Source organism: Colius striatus, chromosome 10, assembly GCF_028858725.1.
Source record: "Colius striatus isolate bColStr4 chromosome 10, bColStr4.1.hap1, whole genome shotgun sequence".
NCBI lineage: Eukaryota > Metazoa > Chordata > Aves > Coliiformes > Coliidae > Colius > Colius striatus.
The window spans coordinates 19,985,444-20,011,011 of NC_084768.1; the positions used below are offsets into that span (position 1 = coordinate 19,985,444).

General features: G+C 51.8%; 1 protein-coding gene across 1 annotated transcript in view; it reads left to right on the forward strand.

Annotated features, from left to right (window-relative positions):
- Positions 1-279: 279 nt before the first annotated feature.
- Positions 280-25,568, forward strand: part of ASTN1 (astrotactin 1) — a 51,145-nt gene continuing 25,856 nt past the window's right edge. Inside the window, exons 1-3 of the mRNA XM_062003574.1 lie at positions 280-562; positions 21,626-21,813; positions 25,118-25,511. Of these exons, the coding sequence (XP_061859558.1) occupies positions 280-562; positions 21,626-21,813; positions 25,118-25,511 (865 nt within the window). The remainder of the gene's footprint in view (positions 563-21,625; positions 21,814-25,117; positions 25,512-25,568) is intronic.

Below are 25,568 nucleotides of genomic sequence, written 5' to 3' on the forward strand. Positions count from 1 at the left end.
GCCGGGCCAGGAAGGACTGCTACCCCTCCCACCACTGCGCCGCTCTCCAGCCCTCCCGGTTTCCCAGGGATGCTGGAAAAAATGGGGGAAGCAGAGGAGGGAAGAGGCACGGGGACAGGAGAACCGAGCCGAGGCGCGCCGCTCCGAGAGGAACGGAGCTGAGCCGTGCCGCTCCGCGCCGCTCCGCACGGGGAGGTGCCGGGCCCCGCGTCCCCGCCCCTCGCTGCTGCCGCCGCCGCCCGCCCGGCCGGCGCTGCGAGCGCGGCGCGGGGCTCCAAGATGGCTTTGGCCGGGCTGCTCGCCCTGCTCGCCGGTTGCTGCTTGGCGGCGGGCAGCGGCCCCGCCGAGGCGGCGGCGGAGGCGGCGGCGAAGGAGCTGGAGTGTAAGCTGAAGAGCATCACGGTGTCGGCGCTGCCCTTCCTGCGGGAGAACGACCTCAGCATCATGCACGGCCCCTCGGCCGCCGAGCCCAAGCTGCTCTTCTCCGTACGCAACGATTTCCCCGGCGAGATGGTGGTGGTGGATGACCTGGAGAATACCGAGCTGCCTTACTTCGTGCTGGGTGAGGCTCCGGGCGGGCCTGCGGGCAGCGCCGGTGCGCGGCGGGGTCCCCTCCCTTCCCCTCCCGGTGCGCGCCCCGAGCATCGTCGGCCGCGGGGCTCCTCCCTGCGGCACCGGCACCGGCCTGCGGGTTCCCTGCAGCATCCCGGCGCCGGCTCCGTTTCAGCCCCGCCGTGGCATCTATCTCGCCGCCGGCCGCAGCAGCAGGCTGGGTGCCGTTGGGATGCTGCAGGCCTGGGATGCTCAGTGCAGCTCCGGCTTGTCATCCGCGGGGCTCGTCTCCCGCTCGGTGCGCGGCCATCGGCGGGTTGTGCTGGCGGGAGGCCCGCAGCCGCTGCCAACGTGCCTGCCTGGAGGTGAAGGTTTCTGCTTTGTCTGCCCCTGAGCAGAGTCACCTTTCCTGCAAGCCTAATGGAAAAATACCCCGGTGCCCAGCGTTTCCCACTCCGCCTGGCCGTGCTGTGCCCCATACTGTGGCCCCCAGGTTTTAGGCTCTGGCCTGCTTGCATGGTCCAGGTGGTTCCCGCCCGCTGCAGCCAGGCCTCTGCACTTCACCCGCTGTGTGAGGCACATCTGCCCCATTCTGATGGGCTCCTTCGCCCATCAAAAAGGCCAACGATTCGCTGTGTGGTTTACGCTGGGATTGGGGCAACGCCTCTGCCTCTTGTGCCCAGGGCTTCACTTCCCTCCCTGCCACCTGGAACAAATCCTTGAGGTTTTTCATTTTTGGTGATATTTGTGCAGAGTAGCAGTTTCCTGCCACCCCATGTAACGCCTGCCCTGGCCAAACACTACTGTCCCTTTCCTAGCAGCCCCGTGGGGGCTGTGCACACCTCCTGTGAGCCTTGCCCACCCATTGCAGCTCCAGCAATACCTTGGGTGCCATGTGAAATCTCTTAAAATCCCATCCTTGCCTAGATGTTGGCCCAAAAATGAGGCAGCGGTGCGTTACTTTGCGTGGCATCACCTCTCTGTGCCACCCTTCTACACGTGGTGGTGGCCTCAGCCTGGGTTTTCTCCCCAGCACTTCCTCACATCTGTGGCCCTTAGATCCCTCTGTTCCCCAAAAAAGTCCCAAGTCCTGGGTGCTGTGTGGGCGTAGGGCAGCACTTACTGCTGCATGGGCATCCCCCTTCTCCCATGAGAATGTCAGAGGCAGGTTGGGACTGTTGATGCCATGGCAGGGGTGTACACAGGGACACCCAGAGATGGTTTGCTTGAGGCCAAGGGCCATGTGGGGTGGAGGGCAGTGGTCTGTGCAGTCCCCTGCTCCCCGGGCCGTGTCGTGTGCTGCGGGATGCTGCGGAGGCCGGAGAGCGTTGCTGTGGTAACGGGGTGGCCGTGCAGTGGATGCAGCGGATGCACAGGCAGGGCTGCCAGCCCCACACCAGCTTGATGCCCCAAAGGTGACATGGGTGCTTGTCTCCTGCCCTTCTTGGATCTGCTCCCAGGAAGCTGGACCCTGGTAGGTCCCAGGGCCCGGGATGCTGCCAGTGGGGAGCGTCTACGTGTGGCTTTGATGGGGCGGGAGTCCCTGGACATGGCCCCTGGCTGGGTTTCCCCCACAGATATTTCACATCCATGAGGTACAATATGCTGGGCACTGCAGGAAGGCACACACTTGCTGCACTTGTCCCAGCAGCCTCCACTGCTCCCAAAGCTCTTACTGGTGGTGCTGGGCAGGGGCTTGCTGTCACCTCTTTCTGCTTGCTGCCAACAGACAAACATAAGGACAACTGACCCCGTGCCATGATACCCTGATGTCCCAGGGTTGACTGGGCTCTCCTGGATATTGCTACCTGGGACATCAATTCCCAGAGACTCTGTGGGTGCATGGAGCTGTGCTGGCCCCTGGCATGCTGTGGAGACACAAAGATGGTCCCAGTACAAGTCTCCCTGCTCAGAATGCTGTGGTTGGGGGGCTGAGCTGGCAGGATGGGGCACCTCAAGGGGCCCTGGTTTTCCAAGTTTTGGCACGGTAACTCCTGGGAAATGCCATGTTACGTCTCTCTCCCTCCTATGAGAGAAGGGCTTGCCTTGGTGCAGTCTCTTTGCCATGTGTAGGTATTGTTTTGCTGCTTTGCCATGAGAGGGGGTTGGTGGTGGTGTTGTTATCCGAGACACTACTTTTGCATGTCAGAAGCCCTAAAGTTCATAGAAATGTTGCAGGATCCAGACTTAACTCCGAGGCTGCATCCTCTGGAGCTGGAGATTCTCCAGCCCAAGAAAAGCACAGGGCAGAGAGCATCACTGTTGGCACTGTGCACTTTGAGGGGACACAGCCACATCAGGTTGATGCATGGAACCGATGTTGGTGATTGTGTTTCCACAAGGCTTGTGCATAGTTGGAAGGTGCATTTGAGCATCCTTTCAGGAATCTGGTTTCACAAAGTGCTGATTGCACCACCCTCAGCAAAAAACCCACAAACATTGTACCCATCTTATTGCATTTGAATGTGTAATGTGTTAGGTTGGTGTAAAATCCCCAAATCCACCTCTGTGCTTTTGAGCCACATCTGGTTCTGAGTGTTTCAACTGGGGAGGGAGCGGGGTCACTGCTCCTTATGGTGGTTTTCAGACCCAGGGCCTATGTCCAGGGAAGGGGTTCCTGAGGGGAGAGTAGCTGCCCCACTGGTTGGATGTGGGCCCAGGGTGCTGCTCCTGGGCTAGATGTGGGCTTTGAGCACTGCAAAGTGCATGTGGTGCTCTGGATGCTCCTGGCAATGGCAGCTTGACTCTGCTCACTGGAGGTTTCTTTCTGCCTCAGTTTCCCCACAAAGATGGCAGGAACCTGTGGGGAGGTATCTGAGGCAGGCTGGGACTGTAGCAGGGAAAGGGGCAAGGGGAGCAGTCAGGATCATGGAGGCCAAGAGTATCTAGCTGCCATTCCCCTCTGGCCCTGGCTGTCCCTCTCAGAGTTCTCCTACGTAATTAAAGTGCTGTTCAAGTGTGGCAAGTGTTTGTGGAAGTGGGTGTGCAGTGTCCCCTGCCTTGGTGGCACCTCTCTGCCATGGTGGCTGCGCCAGGCATCGCACCAATGGGCACATGGGTCAAGGTTTCTCGTAGAGTTGGAGATGCGCTGGGGTCTTTGGAGAGCCATGTATGTTGCTAAATATAACATGCTAGGGGTGTGTGTTGAACTGAGCACCTGAAAAAGTCACTCAGGCCCCAAAAAGGGTCAGGTGCTCTAGTAACATCATCAACTTAACAATGGGTGTGGGGGTTATGGCTATCCCCTCGCTGCTGGTGGATGGTGTGGCAGGAACTTTGATGGAACCCTCACAGCCAGCTCTGCTGGGGCTTGCCTGTGCTAGTGGGGGACGATGGAGACTCGGGGCTTGGCCTGGAGGTGTATGTAGTGAAGTCTTGTGTGGGGACTGGCATTCATCCTCTTCATGTGTTTTCACCTCCATGCTGCAGGGGCTTAGTCAAGGGGCCTGGGGGGATGCACTTGCTTTGGCTTGTCTCAATCCACTGCCCTGCGGCTTTAGCTTTGTACTTCTCTTTACCTGGGGGGGTGAGGCATTGCTTGCTGCCTGCTCTGTGTGCACCATTTGTGGGTCTCATCCCCTCTCACAGCCATCCCAGTGCTAGAGGGGGGTGTGCTGAGTGTGTTGGTGCTCAGCTCTCCCAAACCTGGGCACCCCATGCCTGCCCCATGTTCCTCTGGAAGCAAAGGGATAGTTTTGGGGATTGTTAACCTTGGTTTATGGTGAGGGGAGGCGCTTGGGTAGGGCTTCCAGCTGCTCTGTGCTGCCTTTGCTAAGGAACAGAGCATGTTTTAATTGCGTCGGCCTCCTCCCGCCTGTGCTGCCTCACTGCCTGCTTTTGCTTGCCAGCAGCTCCCCATCCCCACCTGTGTTGCCTTTTGCGCTCATACCCCCAAAACCCTACAGTGTTTCCTATGCACGTCCTCAAAGGGACCCTGACACCACCCCCTCCGTGTTTTGCTGCGAGGATTGCTTCCCACCTTCCTGAGTGTTCGGGAAGCCGCGAGGGTGTGGGAGCGGGGCTGGAGCTGCTGGCTGGCATCGGGCTGCCTGCATTGAAAATCACCCCTTTCCATCCTGCTTGAAAATCAAGGAGAGCTCCATTTGAAACAGTCTCCTTTCATCTCCTTTCGTGTTTGTTGCATTAGTTGTAATTTTTGTCCTGAAGGGAGGCTGAGTCTCGCTGGTCGGTGGCCATTAAGAAATGCTAATTAGCAGCTCAATATTCCCTGTCCACTAACCTTCACAGCCGCTTCTACCTCGCTGCTTGGCTCGGCAGCATCCAGCCGCATTTGATATGTCATTAACTGGATTCGCACTCCTGCGGGCTGCTAATTTTTTTGGGGGCCCATCCTTTGCAGGTTATAAACTAGTGAGAGGGGAATTTATTAGCAAACCTGGCTTCCCAATGCCCCTTGGGCTCAGTGGAGACTTGCCATGCAAGTAAGAAACTGTGAAAGATGGTGTTGGATCCTTCGCCCAAGTAACACGCTAGATGCTGGGAAAGTGAAGTCTTGAAATGCCATTTGATGCATAAAATAGACTTGGGGAATGAGAAAGTGGAGGTAATGGGTCGAACCTGTGCTTTCCGGGCACCAGATAGTTTAAGATCATGAAATATCGGATGGTTTCTCTTGTCCTGTTTATTTTTTCTCCGATTGTGGAGGAGCTGCAGTTGTTTTTTCCTGCCTTAATGATTTCCAGCACAGCTGCCATGCCCTAAAACGGGGGCAGCGCAGCCCCTCACTCCCTGACATCCCCCGCTCCCCATTCGCTCTCATGAGAACCTTGGCAGCAGAAGATGGGAGAAGGTTCTTAACTTCAATGACTTTAATAGATGATCATAAACTTGGGACTTAATACAAGCTGTCATGATTTCAAATTATCTTACTTTTAAATTAAATAGATTCCTTTTTAAATACAAAATCAATTCTAATTTTTTAGAGGGGTGAGGTTTTTCAAAGGCACCGGTGAGTTGGGCATATTTAACTGCTCTTGGGTATCTCCCCAATATATCTAATCATTTTTGTTTTAAGTCTCATCTATAAGCACTTGGGTGTGCTGCTGGATGCCCTGGCTGTGACTTCCCTGGGTGGATAAAGGGATAGCACAGGAGATTGTGGGGATACAAGACAGCTGACTGCAGGGATGCAGGATGCTGCTCCTGGGGGTGAGGGGTGACTGTCACACCTGCCTGCTCTAGTTCTCCTCCCAGGCTGTGTGGGGAGGTGCTGAGATGTGACACCCGCCGCCTTTCATCCACATCTCACGTGTCTCCTGCTGACATGGACTGTGGGAGGTGGAACTGTCCCCCTCTGCCAACAGCCCCTGGCTCCTAAATGACTCTGAAGGTGGGAGCAGGAGCTGAGGGGTTGCAGCTTTGTGTTATACCTCTTTTGGATTTTTGTCTACTTCCACGTCAAGTGGGAAGAGCATCCTGTTGAGTTGTGTTTGGGGGTTGCTTGGCCCTGCCTCTCTCTCTGGGTCTGGGTCCTGGTGCTGGGCCCCAAGGCTGGTGGCACACAGAGCAGGTCTTTGGCCACCAAATCACAGAATCATAGAATAGTGGGGGATCGAGCTCAGAGCTCATACAACCCCACCCTCTGCTAAAGCAGGTTCCCCTTGATCAGGTCACACAGGAACACATCTGGGTGGGTTTAGAAACCTCCGGAGAAGGAGCCTCCACACCCTCCCTGGGCAGCTTGTGCCAGGACACCCTCACCTCAACACAAAAGAAGATTTTCCTTGTGTTTAAGTGGGACTTTTTGTGTTCCAGCTTGTGCCTGTTACTCCTTGTTCTGTCACTGTCACTACAGAAAAAGTGTCACCCCATCCTCCTGACACCCACCCTTTAGGTGTGTTTTTTAAGTGTTAATGAGATACCCCCTCAGTCATCTGTTCTCCAAGCCAAACAGCCTCAGATCTCACAGCCTTTCCTCACAAGAGATGCTCCAGTCCCTTGATCATCTTGGTGGCCCTGCACTGGACTCTCTCCAGCAGTTCCCTGTCTCTCTTGAAGTGAGTAGCCCAGACTGCATGCAGCACTCTGTGGGAAAGTGAATCTTGGAGTGTTGAGGTGCTGGTCCCCAGCTCAGCTTCTTTTCCCAGGGAGACGAGGACACCCCAGTATCACCACTGGAGCTCCCCTTGTCCGTCCAGTGTTCCCATCCCACAAGGCCAGGGTACGGCAGAGGGCTGCAGCGGGGCTTTTCCCACCATCAGACCCACAGCATTGCTCTGGTGCGAACCTTGCACCTGGAAATAGGTGTAATGGCAAAATAATGGAGCAAATATTAAGAAATTCTTAAGTACCTAGAGAATAACCGAGTTAAATTATACCAGAGGAGCTCAATTGCCTTGCTTTGATTGATTGAATTACTAAATGAGCCTGACTAATGGAATGGAGTGGATATATCGGACTTTTACTCAAGATCCTGAAATAATTTCTCTAATAAGATTGTGAGCCATTAATTGAACTTGGCTTTGATCCTGGACACTGTCTCATGCACTAAAACCTAGTGGTATGATCGATACTCCCACGTGTCCAGCCAAGGGGGTCGCCACCGGCACCTCCCCACTGGGTGGCTTGGAGGGCAGCCAGGGGCTTCACTGGTGGGGTCCCAATGCACCCACACCAAAACCTGTGGTGGGGAAGGCACCCCAAGACACCCCATCCTGGCAGCCCTCCTGCCCACTGGTGAAACCCACTCTGGCAGTGGGATGTGTTTAATTCCCTTGTGCTGCCGGCAGCTGATGACCTGGCCAGGTTCCTAACCCTATGTCCTGTTGCTGGGGGGTTAAATTGAGATGGATACTTTGGGGTTTACATCTCCTGCAAATCCAGGGATGCCACCTTCTTCCTGTGCCCTCATGGAGTGGTTGGTGCTGGGATGTTTTCTGTAGCATCCAGAGCACTGCTGGCTGCCCAGTCTGTGGTGTGAGATGCTTCCCTCCCTGTTGCTTGCTGTCTCCTTTTTTCTTCATCAAAGCTGGCCATCACTGAGACCTCGGTGCTACTGTGCTTCCTTGCCTCTCTAATGCTTTGATGCTTGCTTTTTGCCCTGAAACTGTCCTTGTGGGTGCTGGTAGCAGACACAACCGTGCCCCAAAGGGTGCCACCAAGGCTTAGGGGCTTGCAGAGCTTCCAGCAAGGGAGAGAGTAACCTGCATCCTGCCCTAGGTGGCCTGATGGGACAGGACATGTTTTATAGGGTTTGAGTGTGAACTGCTGGTGACACCCTGTTCATACTCTTGCTCTTGGCAGTGCAATGTAAACCTGACCTCTCCACATCCCGTTTCCAGCTGAAGGATGGGTCCAGAGTGGGTGAGGTGACCTGCTTGGAGCCATGGAAGCACTGTGTGCTGGTCACACGCTCCAGGCAATGGAGCCCGACACCAGCCTTAGCTACACGCCAAGGCAGAAAATGCTGCAAGGAAGTGGGCAGTATCTCTGGGAAGGTAACATGGGGTTCCCTGTGGCCAAACTGGTGGGGACTGAGGCTCTGGAGGGAGGCACAGGGTGCACGTCTCCATCCTTAAGGACACCGTGCCTCCAGGCCATGCCCGTCACCAACCCCCTCTCTCACTGTGCCCGGAGGTTTTGGTTGGCACAGTGGATGCAGAGGGCCTCTTGTATGTTTTCTTTCTTAACCAAGGAAGAGAAAAACTAAGAAACGGGGATTTCGTCTCTGGGAACCCGTTGCCACAGCAACCGCACATCCAGCTGGCTCCAGCAGCAGCGGGGCTGGCAGGGAGCTGCCTGACCCAGAAAGCAGTGGGATGGGGGGGTGGGAGGCCAAGGGGCTGCTTCGGTGGTGGGTGTCAGGGTCTGGCAGCCCCTGGACGGGGGCTCTGTGCTTGGCTGAAGGGGCTGCGAGGGGCCTGACCCCCATTTGGGCTGGAGCCGTGCTCCTTGTAATTACTCACAGCCTTTGTGTCCCAGACACATCCAGGCAGGGATGCTTGGGCTCCTTCCTGTTCCCACCCTGAGCCTTGTCCCAGTTTTAGGGACCAGGCTGCTCCTCAAAGTCCTCCAAATCTTTGCAACGTGTCTCACCTCCTTGGTATTTATTGACCGTGACTCCAGTGGTGGAGGGGACCTTCAGGTGTCCATACACCTCCCTGATGCCACTGTCTCACCTCTGCCCTTCTCTCCCTGTGCCAGCACCATTTACTTCTGGGCTTTATTTTATTCTATTAGATTTTATTATGCTTTTTATGTTATTTACTTTATGCTATTTTATGGTATTTTATGTTATTTGATATTATTTTATATTTTACTTAATTTTTTAACATGTATTTTATTTATTTATGCATCTATTTGGTTTATACTCTATTTTATGCTCTACTCTATTTTCTTTTTAATGATTGCTTAGCCAGCTAAATGGAGGCTCTGAAATAATCTCTCTTGGAGTCTCACTGCAGAGCATCCTTCAAATGAAGGAGTTTTTGCCTGGTGGGATTAAGGCAGCATCTGGATGGTGACGGCTCTGTCATTTAAGACTGGTTGTCCTTTTACTTGCAAATTACTGGGTTCTGGCTTCCCTGCAGCCAGCAGGGCTGTGGCCAGGGGCTCACCCTGAGCAGCAGCTCACTGAAGGCTGGGGGATTTGTCTAGATAAGGGAGGATTTTTGATTGCCAGGTTCTGACTGCCCCTCTACAGCTTAATGCTGAGGAAGCAGCTGGAGGAAAAGCATCCTCCGCTCCCGCCTGCTGTGGGGGTATTTCTGGTTCTGTTTTGCTGCCCTGCAGCTGAGGGGATGCTTGGGGAGTATACCCACCTCACCACATCAGGGCTGGGCTCTTTGAGGTCAGGTTTGGGTTGGGGTCTAGGCTGACCCCATGGCTTTGCTTTGCTGTGAGACCTCATTTGCTGGTGGTGGGCTCGGGAAGGGGTCTGAGCACATCTCCTCTGCTATGTCCTGATCTGCTGTAGGATAGGGAGGGGCTTTCTTCACCATTTCTAAGTGAAGAGGAGGTAAAAGATCCTTGAGAGACCCTTTTGCTGGTGGTGACACATTGGTCACAGAAGTTTGGGGTCTGTGGCCCCGATGCAGGAGGAGACACGGTCACTTTCCTGGCCAGTCCTGAGGCATTTCAGTAACTACAATGGGTAATGAACGAGTGTAGCAGAGCGAGCAGCTATGGGGGATGCAGAGAGCTAACTTTGCTCCCGTGGGGACCTGATGGAGCTGAAAACTAACCTGGTGGAGGAAAGTTGGAGAGGGGCTGGAGAAAACAGTAGGAGATGTTAAAGAGACCTTGCCCATGCTTTTTGTTGGATACATCACTCCTGCTTGGCCCAGTGGGTTGCCTCAGGAGTGCTCCCCAAATTGAGTCTGTAATCCAAGCAAAATGGCTGCCAGAGCCCTTCAGGAGGGAGGTCTGCTTGATGGGCGGGGGAACATGCCCATCAAGGAACATGACCTCGGTTTTTGGGAGCAGCACCTCCTGTTCCTCTCTCCTGCACCTCTACTCTCCTCCCCTGCCAAAACCCCTGCTGCCATGTCACCGTCACAACACACTGGCTGCCTGGGAAAGCAGATATTAGCAAACCCTGAAATATCCCGGGGACAGGCTCTTGTGTGATGGGAGACAGTTACCATGGAAACCTCCTTCAAATGAAAAAAAAAAAAAAGGGAAAAAACCCACGAAATTTAAAGCAGTCCTTGTAGCTCAGAGGAACCGGAGACCTTATTATGGCTTTTGGCACCCCACTTCTTTCTTTCATTTGTTCCAGTTAAAGGCTCCAGGAGACAAGACAGTTAATTTGAGCATCCCAAGAGTAGTGAGAGAGGGAGGGCACAGTGCTGGGAGCCAGCTGCCCAGACTGGTGGGTTCCCAGTACTTTCCAGTGCTGCTGCTCCACAGCTTCCAAATGCCCTCCAGTAACAGGGTTTCTCCACCATGGCAGAAGCAGCAGGGTGGGGATTTCTTTTTTGAGGTGGCTTAAAGCTTAAAACCCCCTGTGTAGGTGGAGGGTTTGAGGGAGCGAGGTTGGTGTGAGCTAAGGGTTCAGGATGCTGCAGGAGGAATGAGGGTTGGGGTGATTTGTCTTTGTTTGTGGATCAGGAGGTAGTGCCCTTTCTCCTGCTGAGAAGGGCAGCGTGGTGGCAGAGGATCCTGTGGTAGGGGGTCTCTGTGGCAGAGAGGTCCTGCAGGGACTGGCTGAGCTGCCTGGCTTTGATGGGAAAGGAGAAATGCTTGGGAGAGGAGTCATAGTGCTCTTGAAGTTTCTTGCTATGGTCAACTTTGTAGCCATGGCCACAGGGTCCCAGGGGGAACTGAGTGCAGCTCAGCACAGACTTTAAATTGCCATGGTGCTTTCAGAGCATCCTCTACCTTAATGATGTCCCCAGTGCCTGCAGCCACTGGGAAATCTCCTGGAAATGTCAGGTTTGGACCAGAGAGCTTGCTGTGCCTCCCAATGCCCTGGGCTGGCCTCAAGCTCCACTGGAGCTGTTTTCCCAGTCCAGACGTTCATCTCCCCAACCTTTCCTGTATTGCTCAGCCAGAAATAGCTGGGCTTTGGCTTTCAGCACTTCAGGGGAGCTCCTGAGAAAAGCAGCAGTGGAACTTGACAACCATCACGCTGCTGTGGAGCCACTGGTTTCCTTGCTGACAAAAGGGACAAGGTAAGGGAATTTGTCTTTGCAGACATGACAGATGCAGCTCAGGAATTTGGGGGTGAGGGGTGGCCATTAGTAATGTCTATGCCAGCTTTTAAGATGAGAACTGTGGGGTTCTCATCCCAGCTCATGCCAAATCACAGCTTTAGCTAGGCTGGGGTGTGTGTCCAAGCAGTCACACACAAGACAGTGCCTGAAACATCCTTCCAGAAAAATCAAACCAATTTTATTAGCAGTTCAGCGGGAGCTGCTCCCTGTCTGTGTGTGTGGTGCTGCTGGTGTGCTTGAACCTGGTGATCAGGAGAAATAGCTCAGCCCCCTTGGTGGATGGTGGAAATGCCTTTGAGGTGGAGAGCAAAGCATGTGGCACGCATCCAGCTGACTTAACCTTGGAGCTGGGCTGACTTCCACAGCTTTTTATCACCACAACTTCCCCCTTTTTTGCTTGTCAAGCAAGGCACATCGGTGGTTAACAGCTGGAGGACTCAACCTCAAGCTTCCCATCCCCAACATCCTTTCACAGTCTCCCAACACAGGATGGCACAAACTGAGGTGAAGTGTCCTGTAGGCACTGGAGCTGGGGGTTAAATGAGGGACACAGAAGCTCTGGGAGGGATGTGGGGCATGTCTGCCCTTGAGACAGTGATGATGTGGTCAGCCCCAGGCTGGATCCAGCCTCCTTGTAAGGAAAAGTGTTTGGACTTGATAATCTTTAAGTTCTTTTCCCACCAAAATGATTGTATGATTGTATGGAAGCTCATCAATGGGGAAGAAGGGCTTTTCACATGTGGTGGGCTGAGGCAGCACATGTGTGAAGTGCAGCCCCAGCAGCAGGAAGGCATTGGAGGGATGGAGAGAGGACAGGAAAGGAAGGACCATGGGGCAGCAGGAGAGGTGCAATGGCAGGAAGTAGTAAATAACTGGAGGGAGCTCATGAATGCCAAGAGCCATTAGAAATAGGGCTGGAGGGTACTGGCAGAGCCACTCGCTGTGGGAGTGAGCCACATATCCCCGTGGTTTCCCAAAGCTGCTATGAGTGGAGCACAATAAAGCACCCATTAGTGTTAATTACAGCAGGAATTACTGGCTGGTTTTGCACCGGGTGGTGTCCTGGGAACAGCACTGCAGGATCTGTGGCTGTGTGTTCAGTGGGTTTCTGGACAGGGAAGAGAGGAGGTGGCAGGATGGCTCACCCAGCCCCAGTCTCAGCAACAGCCAGAGCCCATGGGGTTAAAGCAAAGACATGACCATAAATGCTGGAGTTTGCAGTTACCTGGTGCTCTCCTTTCCTTGATTTAATTTTGATTCCTTACTGAAATGCTGCTTGTCTGCTAAAACAGGATGCAGCTTCCCATTGGTACAGGAGGAGCAAGAGACAGCAGCCCCTTGCTCAGAAACCCACCGGTCACGGAGGACCTGTCCTGGCCAGGGTGACCCTTGGCACTTGGCTGAGTTGGAGCACCTCAACTTCATCCCCCTTTTTCTGGCCTCCTTAGATTTCAGCACCAGATTAAGACAATCAGTAGATTTTCCTCTGGGGATTTTTATCCTTTTTTTCCCCATGCCAAGATGAGGGAACTTTCTGCCCATGGTTATTGCATTGGGCTTTCCTTTTCTCATAGCAGGGGTGCGAGCCCTGCCTGGAAAGGCAGGCAGGTGAATAGAGGCAGGGCTGTCCTGCTGTGTGATCGCCTTGCAGCTGATGGGTGCTGAAGCTGAGGAGCACCGTTACATAATTTGGACTGCAATGCAGAAGCATTTGCTTAATTTTTAATTATCCAATTGCTGCACCATACGTAGTGCTTGGCCTGGGAAGTGGGGTCAGCCCCTGGGCACGTGCAAGGGGGCTTGGCTGGCAAAGGTGATGGGAAAGCATTCCCTTGTGTTCCTGTCCCTCCTGGCATGGTGGGAAGAAGCGTGTACCCGTGGCACTGGCACATGGTAGGAGCAGGGCTGAGCTGTGTGGGCTGGGAAGGATGCTCTGCAGCCGCGTCAGGGACTGAGGGGTGTCCTGCTGAGAGGGATGGGAGAAGGGATGCAGCTCTGCGAAGACCTTTGAGGTTTCTCTGGGTTATGGTGTTAGATAAGTGAAAGACACCGTGGTTGCTTTGCTTCCAGATTTCCTGTAGCTGCTGGTAAAAGAGTTCTGAGTGCCTGCTGGAGTGGGTTTCTTGGGAGGTGAGTGAAGTAGGTAGTGTAGACCTCAGCTGTGAAGCATCATTGCTTACCCTCCCTATTTCTCCCACCCCTTTCAAATACCCGCTCTGCAGTTTCTGTCCTTCCTACAAAGGCAGCTGCCTTTTAGCAGCTTAGGCTTCAAAGTTCCCAAAATAACAAAGGTTAAAATAAATTAAAAAAAGTAAAAGAGCTGCTACAAGATGAAGTCAGTGCCCCACTTCCACCGGGGCTCAGAGCTTCAAAGAGGCTGCAAAGAGCTCCTGCAGCATCCATGGTTGGGCATCTCATCTTCATCTTCAAGTCACAAGAGATCTTGCAGTAGCCAGAGTGGTCCCACAAGTCATTGCATCCATTGAAAGCAGAGGGATGCTTTTGCTGCCTGTGGGGGCAAGCTGGAGAAAGTCCCTTGCACAGGAGAGGCTCTTGGTGGCTGCGGTGATGGGCAGGTCTGTGAGGGTGCGATGAATGTCCCTGGGGCAGTGTCCTGTGCTCATCAGCCCCATTACCTGGCCAGACAAGTGGGCAAACAGCTCCTTGTGGGGAGGATCCGTGCTCAACACTGCTTTGTGGCTCCGCTGGCCCCGCTGATTTATATAGATCATCAATATGACAATTATATACACCTGCAGATTTAATTACCTCCATTTTCGTCAGGCGGCGACAGATTTATGCCTCTATTCAGCTCCTGTAAATCTGAAACAAGCTTGACTAGACCCAAAAGTCCTCCCATTGATCACTGTGCACTGACTGGTCTCTGGCCCTCTTGACAAGCTCTTCTTTCAAGAGTGATAAATTCAAGATGCACAGTTAACTTTTTCCCCTTCTACATCTTTCTTCCTTCTTTTTTTTTTTCATTGCTTCTCCCCATCATCTTTCAAAGCCTCTCCACACACTTGAAAGTGGAGCTTGAAATAAGGTAAGAGGTCCTAAGCACTGAAGAGTTTCTGACATTAGGCTGAAGTCGGCAGTAGTCCACGACTGCCTTCTGCAGCCTGATATGGGGCCACTGGTGAGGATTTGTCCTGCTTCCAAACCCAGCATTGGTCCCTCCATGTGAAGGGAGAGGAAGAGGAGGACCACTTCTTGGAAAAGCTCTTGGTGCTGCTATTGGCAGGAGAGCAGACAGGGTTGTTTCAATCCCTTTTCATCCCCTGGGAAGGCCACATCATCTCTCCCATGTCCCGCAAGACTGGCAGCTCCTGACTCTCCTCTCAGGAGAGGAGGAACAAGCAGCCATGTTCATTTCCCATGCCGAGCATGGGCATGCCAAAACAACATCTAATTTGCCTGACCTCTTGGCCTTAGTACAATGAGCACTTAAACAAAGTAGTCTGCAGGAGCAGGATGAAGTTTACCCTTGAAATGAAGCCCATGTCATCACTGTAATGTATCCCCCCTGCCTCCCCTGCCCGTCCCACCACTGCCACTGCCTGACCTCGCCTGTACGATATGCTCCGATGTCTTGCTAAGTGCCTGGCAGATGGGCTGGAGTAGCTGGCCATTACCATCCCTGCCAGCTCGTGATGGATATAAATAGCCCTTTGCCTCCCCGGGAAAATTGCTGGCTGGCTTGGGAAACTGAAGGTAATCTTGGCAGGCATCTTGGGTTTGTAGGGTCTGATGGCACGCAGGGCTGGGATTTGGAGAGAGGGAGCTGCTGACTGGGTGTTGAGAGGCAATCTCTATGGGAGGGAGCTGCCTTTGGGGTCTCCTTCCCACAGTGAGGCAGTACCTGGAGGAGCAGAGGGCCTCAGCTGCCTCCGAAAGGACACGCGGATGCAGGATGTATCCTTGAAGGGTGGCTTGGGTAGCACCTAGCTGGCTTTGCAGCCACTCTCCGTACCCAAAACACTGAGCAGTGTGGGGAGCAATGAATTTGTGGTCCTTTGGCATCTCCAGTCATAGCAAGTAGCTGATGATTGGGGAAAAAAGTCTTAAAAATGCAGCATATGTAGTGTGATCCTTTCCCTGCTGCCGAAGTCTGTGCTGCAGGGATTTCTCAAGCTGGGGTTTGCCTCTGGGCTGTCTGGCTCAGTAGCTGCTCGTGACTCTGTCTTCCTTGCATTTGGTTCCTTTCACACTTCATGGTGGACGAAACAGAGTTTTCACTTGCCTGATTCACACCAAGTGAATAATTACTGCCTTTCCCACTGCACCGCTGGCTTCATGATTTTATAGGCTTTTATTCATGTCCCTGCTCAGTTGTTTGTTTTCCTTGTTGAGGATTCCTTACACAGTTGGTTTCTTCCCTCTACAAAGCCATTTGTGGCTTCTCATCTTCCTTCTACCCCTCCTCTGAACTTTGCGAGCTTTGCCTCCTCCCTTACGAGATGGCTGACCTGAATACTGCTTGCGGGGTTTGACATCAGCTCGCTTTCACCAAAGCTGAATTTCACCTGCCCACTTCCTTGCCTGCTTTCCTCCAGCACCTCGCAGCTTTAGCTTTGAGTACACTAAATTTAGCAGTGGTGACCAACTTTGTCATTCACCTCTCCTTCCAGTGTGTTTCTGAACAGCCGAGGTCCTGACAAAGATCTCCGTGGGGCTTCCTGGTAACCTCCTTTCATTGTGAAAACTAAGCTCTTACTCCTCCCCCACCTGGTGTGCTTCAAGAGGACTTTTCCTCTTATCCCAACCCCACTTTGGTGCTTTGGGAAACTTTGAGGGTGGATTTTGACAAGAACTCTTTGAAACCAGTCCATCAAACTGGATCACCCTTATCTAGTGTCTTAATGGTGTTGAGCGACCCATATTTCCCCACGCACCTACTGATTCCTCTAACAAAGTGTCCAGGGCAGAGGTAGAATCTACTCATCTGTCATTGCCATGAGGCACAGAGTTTTTTTAAGAGATTGGTGTCTCCTCTGCCAAATTTTACTCGGAACTGTCCTCCTCTGCTGCTCCTGGGTGAGTACTGTCTGGACTGTGGGATTTGTTCTCTTCGTCTCACCAATTTGCTGTGAGGCAATTTAGCCAGGGCAGTAATTTTCCATGGCTGTTTGGGAGCTTCTCTGTCATTTGGGCTCTTTCTGTGGAGACTTGGTCTTCCTTCTGGAAGACATGATGTCATGGCTTTGCAGGGTGGGATATCAACAAGAAATGTAGTTCCCTCTGGGGATTTAAATCTCAGCCTTGCACCTTGTAAGTTGTTGTCACACATCCTCTTTATTTAGTTTTTGCTCACTGTTGTGGTGAGGGGCTTTGAGGTTGCTTTTTTTTTTTTGTATCACCCTGTCTCCCAAAGTGTTGGTCCAGGAGGTGGATTTGTATTTCTTCCCACATCTCTGTAGTTCACGGTTATGGCAGAAGGGACCAAACTAACAAAATAGGAATGAAAATCAAACACCGGCAAATGTCCCAACCTGCTCGTTGTAGCCCATGTGCGTTAGCCAAGCTTTTCCCAGTTTTTGGTCAGAACTGACAAAGGTAGCAGAAGGATAACCTGTGAGGGGACGTGGCAGCCGTGAGGCTGGGCACATCCTCGAGTCCATGGGGAGGAGTGAGGCAATGGGGCATGGTACGTTCTCAGGTCAGCAGCTGCAGAGCAAACCACGGGCGACTCACACCCGTTAATGATGGATCAGTGTCCTTCGCTCTGCAGATGGCTGTGCCCCACAATGTCGCTTCCAGACTGATGGAGTGGGGGTTGTTGTTAAACAAAGGGATGAGATGTGTGCGGGACGAAAATCCCAGTTCGAGGGTAAAGCGTGGCTACAGCTTTGAAACGTAACTCCTTGATGACCTTCCCAAAAGCAAAGGCACCCTGTGTTTCAAGGAGAAAACGAGTTAGCTGTCAGCCTTGCTATGATAGCTAATGGCTCCACGTACACCAGCCCCACGTGCAGGTGTTGTGGTGGGATGATCTCCCTGACCTAGCCAGAAAGTGGCTCCAGATACATGGGGTGCCTTTTCCTTGAGCCTTTAGAGTCTCCCATGTCTATCAGTCTCTTGGAAATTTTGGACAAGGTGGCCTGTCCGTGAAGCAGGTTCCTAATAGATAAATTGAGGTTTGCGTTTGCTGGCAAGGAAAAGCTGGTTTATCTTGAAAAGGCAGAATGACCTACAGGATGAGCTGCTTTTACTACCTCAGATTGGAGACAGGAGAAAAGTGCAAATGAAATATAGATAGCCAGTGATAAATGTGATATTTTTTTAAACAGGCCCATAAAAACATGAATATTATCCCATAAAAGATGTGCCACTAAAACCTCGGAAGTAAAAACGAGTTAGGATATGTGTTTTGACATCTGAATTGCTAGGAATCAGATCCTGAGGTCCTAACACAGAATGTGTGTGGCTCACAGTGGGAAGGCCATCTGCATTACTCCAAGACCCTTGGAGGAGTGCGAGGCCAGCGCTTGCTTTAGCTGAGTTAGAGCCCTTTTAAAGGACATGGGAGGTTTAGGCACAGAGCAAAAACCTTAGCTAATGGGGAACTTAAATAAAAACACAGCCAGGTTCCGGATGGAAAAAAAGTCAGGTATAAATGTTAATGAGGAAATGTAAGTCCAAGTCAAAACCTGTGCTCTGCTGTATGAAATGAGTCTGCAGAGAATGGCATTATGGCAGAGTTCATTTGACTAATCAGAGGCATCTATTAGTGCAAAATGCTTCCAAATGTGAAAGAAAATTGTTTTTTTGACTTTTTTCATCAAAATTTTGGCATCTGTTTTTAAGGAGAATTGCTCTCTTTGTGTGCTTTCCCTCCTGCCTCGATGCTGGGTCTCGGCAGGGGGATGAGGATGCTGGATATGGGCGTTGGGCCTGGGGGCTGTTGTGGTGATGTTGCACCAGCTCAGGTGCAAAACTGGGCTGTGGGGGAGATGATGCCTCCCAGACCTGGGAAATGCAGAGGTGTTACCTCTGGAAGGGCTGGGTTTGCTTTGGGCTGGACAGCTGTTCCCAGGGAGATGGCATTTTTTGGGATGATCAATAATTATGTGGGTGTAAATCCACCCATCTTCTTCTCTCCTGGATTTGCTCCTCTACAACCTTTCATTTCCCCTTCCCTCCCCTCGCAGATGGTCTGGGAGGAGAGCAGCCGCAGCCATTATGTTGAAAGCATCAGCTGAGGTCTTTGGAGGCTGCTGCTCCTGTAGATATGAAGGACCTGGGCCACGTTTGATACCGGGTGAACGTGGCACAGCCTAATTAGTGGTCTCTTACAGTTATTAACCCCTGACTCAAGAAGGCTATTTTTTAACAGAGGTGCAAGAAGTTAATACTAGCGCTAATGGCTTCATATCCAAGGCCTTAATGAAAGCCATGCAGGGCCCAGGCCTGTCATCAATATCTTTCAAACTTTGAACTTGAAATTATCCTCTCTCCCTTACCTTTTGTGTTTCTTTTGGCTTTCTTCCCACCTCCTCTGGGTTCTCCCAGCCCCATGGTACAAGCAGACTGTCAGAACTGGGACCTGACAGCTCCATGGCAGAGCTGAGCCCCCGTGACACCCAGATAAATGTCCCCTACATGAGTCACTGTTGTGTCTCCCGTAGGGTGATGAGATGTTTGCTGGGAGAAGAAGACAAAGGTAAACGTGGAATGCATTGGACTGGGAGAATCATAGAATCATAGAATGGTAGGGGTTTGTGTTGCAGCTTCATCCCATTACCCCTTTTCCTGTGACTAGCTACTATAGAAAGAAGGGATGTCCCAGCCTCCTGACACCCACCCTTTAGATATTTATAAATGTTAATAAGATCTCCCCTCAGTCTCCTCTGCCATGTTAGGGAGGAAACTTGGTCTTGCTCTTGGTATTGTTCTTGCTCATGATTTGCTTGAACCAAACTCCATGAGAACTTCACAGACACGGGAAAACATTTACTTGTGTAATTTTTTCAAGTAGAAATTAAATGGGATAGGGGCAGCTGGTGGGTTGCTAAGACCTTTGAGTAGAGGAGGAGGTCCAAGGATGAAGCACACTCATCCAGGAGCTGCCTCAAGAGCCTTTGCTCAGGACAGGATCAGAGATGGTGGAGTGGCCTTATCCTGTGGTGTGATGGAGGAGACATAGCCTGCTGCTTTGGGGAGATGGTGTTTGATTTCTGGGGTGTTTTCCTCTGTTTCCAGCACTTGTGGCTTGTGTGCAATGCAGCCACAGGGTCATGTCATGACATCAAGTGGGAGAGGATAATGCACTCGGGTTCTGGGGCTGGGTTTTTAGCTGAAATACGTTTTTCCTTTTCAAAAAGAAGCCCGTTTAAATAAATTTGAAATTATGACAACCTATTTTAAGGCTTAAATTTACTATAATCTATTAATCATTTAAATAACTTCCATCAAGGAATCCTCCTCAAATATTAATGAGCTGAAGGGTGCTGCTTTTTCAATGATACGTCAGATCGGGGGGAAAACATCTTTAACTCTAGCTTTCTAAATGTCACAATGTCACACACTTAGTGTCTATTATTTTCACTCTTTACAATGGAGCAAACGCTGGTATTTACATTTTTCCAAATGTCAGTATGCTGAGTTCCTGTTGTGCATAAAAGCTCTTGCCTTAATTACTCCTAATTTCACGTTAGCAGGCAGGTGCGGGGAGAGTATTTTCTTCCATTTGAGCTAGTTCATTTGAAGTTGAGAAGCCGTGGGGAGTTGGGGAAGCAGGAAAGCTTGCTTCCCGCTTTCAACCCATGAATAAAGACCAGGTGGGAGAGGAGGAGATCTGTGTTTTCCAACCCTCCCAGCTCCCAGAACCAGCTTTTCAAAGGGGATCTGTGCACCTAAACACGCAGCTCGGTGGTTAGAGGGAATTTCAAAAGTGCTTCTGGCTTCCTAGATGCTTCAGCTCCTCTCAGTTTTGCTTCCCGGTGGCATCGAGGAGAGCTCAGCGTATCTCTGCTTGGGACACTTGAAGCACACTGATTGCTGCCAGAAATATGGCCCGTGCTGAGCAGAAACAATCTGCCAATTTGCTCGCTGCGGCTAATGTTTCTTTTGATTAATCAAATCAGTTTGGGAGGATGAACCTGGTTCCTGATGTGGATTTCCTCCCACACTCCCCAGTAGCTGTCTCACTTAAGGCAGCCTAATGAAATTAATTAACAATAAATTTAAAACGTTGTTTTTCAGCACTGTAATTGAATTCCAGTTTTCGTTTGAAGGCAGCGTGAAACAAGCAAAATAAAGATGACAATTTGCCAAGCGAGCCGGGCACTTTCCCATCAAAACACACAGCTATAAATGGGATGGAGAGGATGGGTCTATCTGGACTGTCCCCATGAGGCAGAGAGACAGGAGAGAAAGCTGCAGCTCACTGGGAAGCTCGTTGTGGTTATAATTCTAACAAATGCAGTCAAAGCTTATATTTTCAGGAAAAATAGCTGAAGGGCAAACAGCAGACTCAAGCTGATGGCTGAGATCAAGGTGATCTGAGCTGGTGATCAAGGTGAGCTGGTCTGAGATGGAGGTGGTGGTTAAAATGCTCCCATCTCTCCTAGGGATGTGCTGCTGTCACCCTCCCTTTTGCTAAGACTCAGTTGTAGGGTGTCCTTGAAATTTTGGAGTTTGAGTTTGGTTTGATGCAGCATTTAGTGTCCTGCAGCATGGGTCACGTCCCTGTCCTCAGCTGCTCCTTCTTCTTGAGTGTCCTCTGCTGCTGTCTCTCCTCCCACTGCCCCCAAAACCCAAAGTTAAAGGGACTTAGGGAGATTCAGGGTGTTTGGGCAGAAGGTGCAGGTCCATCTACAGAGCTCAGGGCTGGGTCCTGCATGGGGAGCTGTGAAAAATGGTTGAAAGCTGAAAACCTCTGAATGCACCTCAATCAGAACTGCAGGTGCAGTGCAGCTATGTGCATGTTTCTCGGTCCACGAAGGATGGGAAATATTTTCTGTTTGCAATAACTTGTGACACAGTCTCAATGATCCCATTAGTGTTGCTGAGAAGTTGCCTTATATCCTCAGCTCCCTGCGGCTGGAGCTGTGTTTAACATGAAGCACGTGGGTGAAACACCCATCCAAATTAGGGCTGGGAGGATGCTGCTGGGCTCCCCAGCTCTGGCCCTGAGATGCTGTCAGCAAGTTCCCTGTCTCTGCAGCACATCTGGATTTTTGGAGGGGCCCACATCTGAATTTTACCCAGAAATACGATTTTACTCAGCTTAATCCTTTGAGTTGTGGGTTGTGTGGAGGTGCTGGCAGGAGGTGACTGGAGGATGCCTGCTGTGCGTGTCCCTTGTTCCCTGCGCCCATTTTTGGGGAGGAGGTATATGTCCCACACCACCTCTCTCCCCAGTGTTTTCCATGTAACTGGCTTTGCTTTTGCAGAGATCTCAGGCAACACGGATGACATCCCGCTGGTGCGCTGGCGGCAGCAGTGGCTGGAGAATGGCACCTTGCTCTTCCACATCCACCACCAAGACGGGGCCCCCAACCTGCCCGGCTTCGAGCCCACGGACGAGCCCCAGACTGAGTCGGCAGAGGAGGAGCTGAGGATCCTCCACATCTCTGTCATGGTACGTGATAGGAAGGCAACCCTTGTTTGGGTGTCCAGTGCCTATGGAAAATATAGGGGATTTTGAAAAGCTATATATTTCCCCCATCTTGCTCCAGCTGTCCTAGTAAGGGGAACTGAATCCACCTTTGGGGACTGGTTAAGAGATGCCCTGGGCACCTCTCGGAATGATGCTATGTGAAGGGTGCTTTAACATCAGGCTGCTTTAAACCTCTCCCTCAGTTTCAATAGCTTTGCAAATATTTTTTTCCCTGAGAGGGTTGTGAGGCACTGTCCCAGGCTGCCCAGTGAGGTGGTGGAGGCCCCATCCCTGAAGATATTGAAAAGCCATGTAGCTGAGGTGCTGAGGGACATGGACTAGGTGATCTCTAAAGGTCCCTTCCAACCCTACGATTCAGTGATTCTATGGGTTAGTGATGGGGTTGGCAGGGTGAGTGGAGGGGTTGGACTCAGTGATCTTAAAGGTCTTTTCCAACCAAAATGATTCTATGACTGACTCTAATTTTCCGGGGATGCTTTTATCCCCAGGGAGTGCTGGGATTTGAAGGTCTCAACCACCTTAACCCAGGGTTAATTCACATTGACTTTGTCAGGAGCCCTTTGCCCCGTGGATGGTGCCGGGTGCCTGCTGCTACAGCACGACGGGTGTCACGATGCCACTGGGCACTGTCACTGCCACTTTTATCAGCGTGGCAGCTCCATGGCTGTGGTGTCAGAGCGTGCAGTAAGCAAGAGCATCCCATGCATGGAGGCTGCACAGCTCTCCTCCTCCCCTCAGATACATGGGGACAAGGTTTTGATGGCAGAGAAAGGAGGGCGAGACAGAGATCTGTGTGTTGGAGGTGGATCTGTGGTTTGTTCCTAGGGGGGTTTTTTTTGTTATGTTTGAAAAAAATGTGAAGAATCTGACGATTTTTGTGCCACTGGAAGATAATTAGCCGGAGACAATGTGTTGCTGGGGCTGCAAACAGGCTGTTTAATGGTGCCTACCCTAATGAGAGTGCCAATAGCTCTTCCAGATTGCAGCCCCAGGCCAGGTTTCTCCTCCATCATTTGTGCTTGATTAGTCTGGAGGAAACAAAAAAAATCACTGGCAAAGCCACCCCCAAAAACATTTTGCACCGTTACCAGTTTGTTGTTGTCTGTTCCCAGCTGCTCCTGAGAGGGTGCATTACCTAGGGAGAGGCTGGTCTGGCTCTGCCCCACCGTGGCCTTGCTTTTCTTGGCTACCTCTGAATCCCAAGATTGAGACAGGAGTGCCTGAAAGAAGGTTTATTATCGAGATGATGAAAAGGATGCCTGCAACCCATTGCTTTTGTAACAAAATGTGTAAATACAGACTGAATCCTCCCTCTCCCCCTTTTCCCCCATCACATTCAGCTCCGCTCTGGCAGCATCCTTAGCTCTTGACAAATAGAGGTTGACTTTTTTGCCAGGAGTCAGGATCACGTGGAGTTTTCAAGGCTGATTTTCTTTCTTTCCTGTGTGATTGCCAAGAGAAGTGTGAGCGAGGGGCTGTATCCATCATGACAGTGACCTGCACAAGGACTGTGCAAGAAGCTCTCCTGTGTCTATTCAGTGCAGAGCTCCTCTTGCCACTGTCCTACAAGTGCTGGGTTGAGGGGATGAAGGCAGAAGGGGATTTCTGGGCTCCCATGGAGGGGAACAAGGGGTCTGAGCTGGTGCCCTGACTCCCTCCAACAAGCAGTGGGTGGAGGAGACTCCAGTGCTGGATTTCATCCTCTCTTTGCAGCCTTTTAAAAGCCACAGGGTGCTTTTCCTCAGGGATAGTTTGAGCTCTCAGACTATCAGGGCAGAAGAAATTCAGTTTCAATGAAATAACAGGTCTTTTTTGAGAAGCCACAGCCACAGTTCTAAACAAGCGGACATCCACCTGGCTTGAGCTCTGTCTTGGTCTCCCTTGTTTACCAGAAAAGGCTCATGGCAGAGTTCTCTGTTTTTTGAGGGAATTTAATGTGCCTGCAAAGGACAGCAAAGGAAAGTCAGGAACATTCCCTGTGTTAATCCCGTCTGCTTGTGCCCCCATCTGCAGGTGAACCCTTCCTCAGGGTGATGGGGAGCCATGACTGGGGAGACCATCTCTGGTGGACATGGGGATGGACCTCACTTATTTATGGATCAGAGGAACTCAAAGTGAATTGAACATAATAGAGAATTGGGCCCTGACTACCACTGGAAAGCTCAGTGTGGCACAGCCAGGCATGAGTCCAGTGCCAGTTTTCAGCTGCAGCGAGAGATTTCCCAGCCTCCTGGCTGCAGGTTCCTGGCCGGAGAGATGTCATGTGCCAGCCAGCTCCCCCTCCTCTGCTGGGCTGATTGCTTCCTTAATCACTGGAGTTTCTTAGGTTTTCTTTCCTTTTTTTAAGAGAAGGTTTGGAAGCAGCTGGGAGGGTGCATGGCAACTCCGTTATCCTGGGAATGGAAGCGGGTTAAACCGTAATGGCCATTAGAGCTTTCTTTTCATCTGCCTTTCCCGCTTCTCATTTAACAATTTCCTTAATGTTTTATCCTAATGGAGCACATTATTACTCTGACTTTATTTTATCAAGATCACCTATTGTGTAGAAAAGAGGAGGGGGACTGGAGAGGCCAATGGACACGGAGCTCTTAACTGACTCCACATTTTTGATTATCATTATTGTTGTTGCTATTATTACTAGCGAGCTTGGACTTTCATCTCGCCGCCTCTGTCTGTGTGCAGTGATGTTGTCTCTGCAACAGGGTGACCCTGGGACTGGTGGTGAGGTGGCAGGGCTGGGTGCAGGTTTGGGGTCTATCCCTGTGAGGCAGGAGCTTTTTCAGTCTCGTCCCCCTGGGCATTTCCCAAGCAAAGCTTCAGTCATCTGGCTGTCTGGAGCCTTGATCTGCTTTAATCTGTGCCGCAGTTTCTGCAGGATACTCTGGGAAAAATCTCCCGAGATTGAGAGTGACAGCACTGAAACCGGTTGGAAATGGGTCAGAAAAAGTTGCCCGTAGGAGCGTTTGCCTGGAATAAATCTGATCTCTGCTTTCAAAGGAGTGATGCGGCGGTGTGAAACAAAACACACTTTGCTTTAAATGCTGCTTTTTCATGCCTCGGTGGTGACTTCAAAGCTGCTCCAGCTTGAGGCAGGCTGGTCAGTGCTGGGTACTCCTTGTGCCAGCACCCTCTTGTCGATGTGACAGGATTCCTCTCATTGTTGGCTTCACTTTGGCTATGATAAAGCACCCCTGGGGCATTTACATCCCCAGGGCGTGGCTGATGCCGGTCCCTGGCTGAGTCCTGCTCGTGTTTGTGCCCGCAGGGAGGGATGATCGCGCTGCTGCTCTCCATCCTCTGCCTGGTGATGATCCTCTACACCCGCCGGCGGTGGTGCAAGCGGCGCCGGGTGCCTCAGCCCCAAAAAAGTGCCAGTGCCGAGGCGGCCAACGAGATCCACTACATCCCGTCGGTGCTGATCGGGGGCCACGGGCGGGAGAGCCTGCGCAACGCCCGTGTGCAGGGCCACAACTCCAGCGGCACGCTCAGCATCCGCGAGACCCCCATCCTGGATGGCTACGAGTACGACATCACCGACCTGCGGCACCACCTCCAGCGCGAGTGCATGAATGGCGGGGAGGACTTTGCCAGCCAGGTCACCCGCACCCTGGACTCGCTGCAGGGCTGCAATGAGAAAGCCAGCATGGACCTCACACCAGGTGGGCATGGGGCAGGCATACTTGGCCTGAGACGGGTCCTTTTCAGCTTTTCTTCTC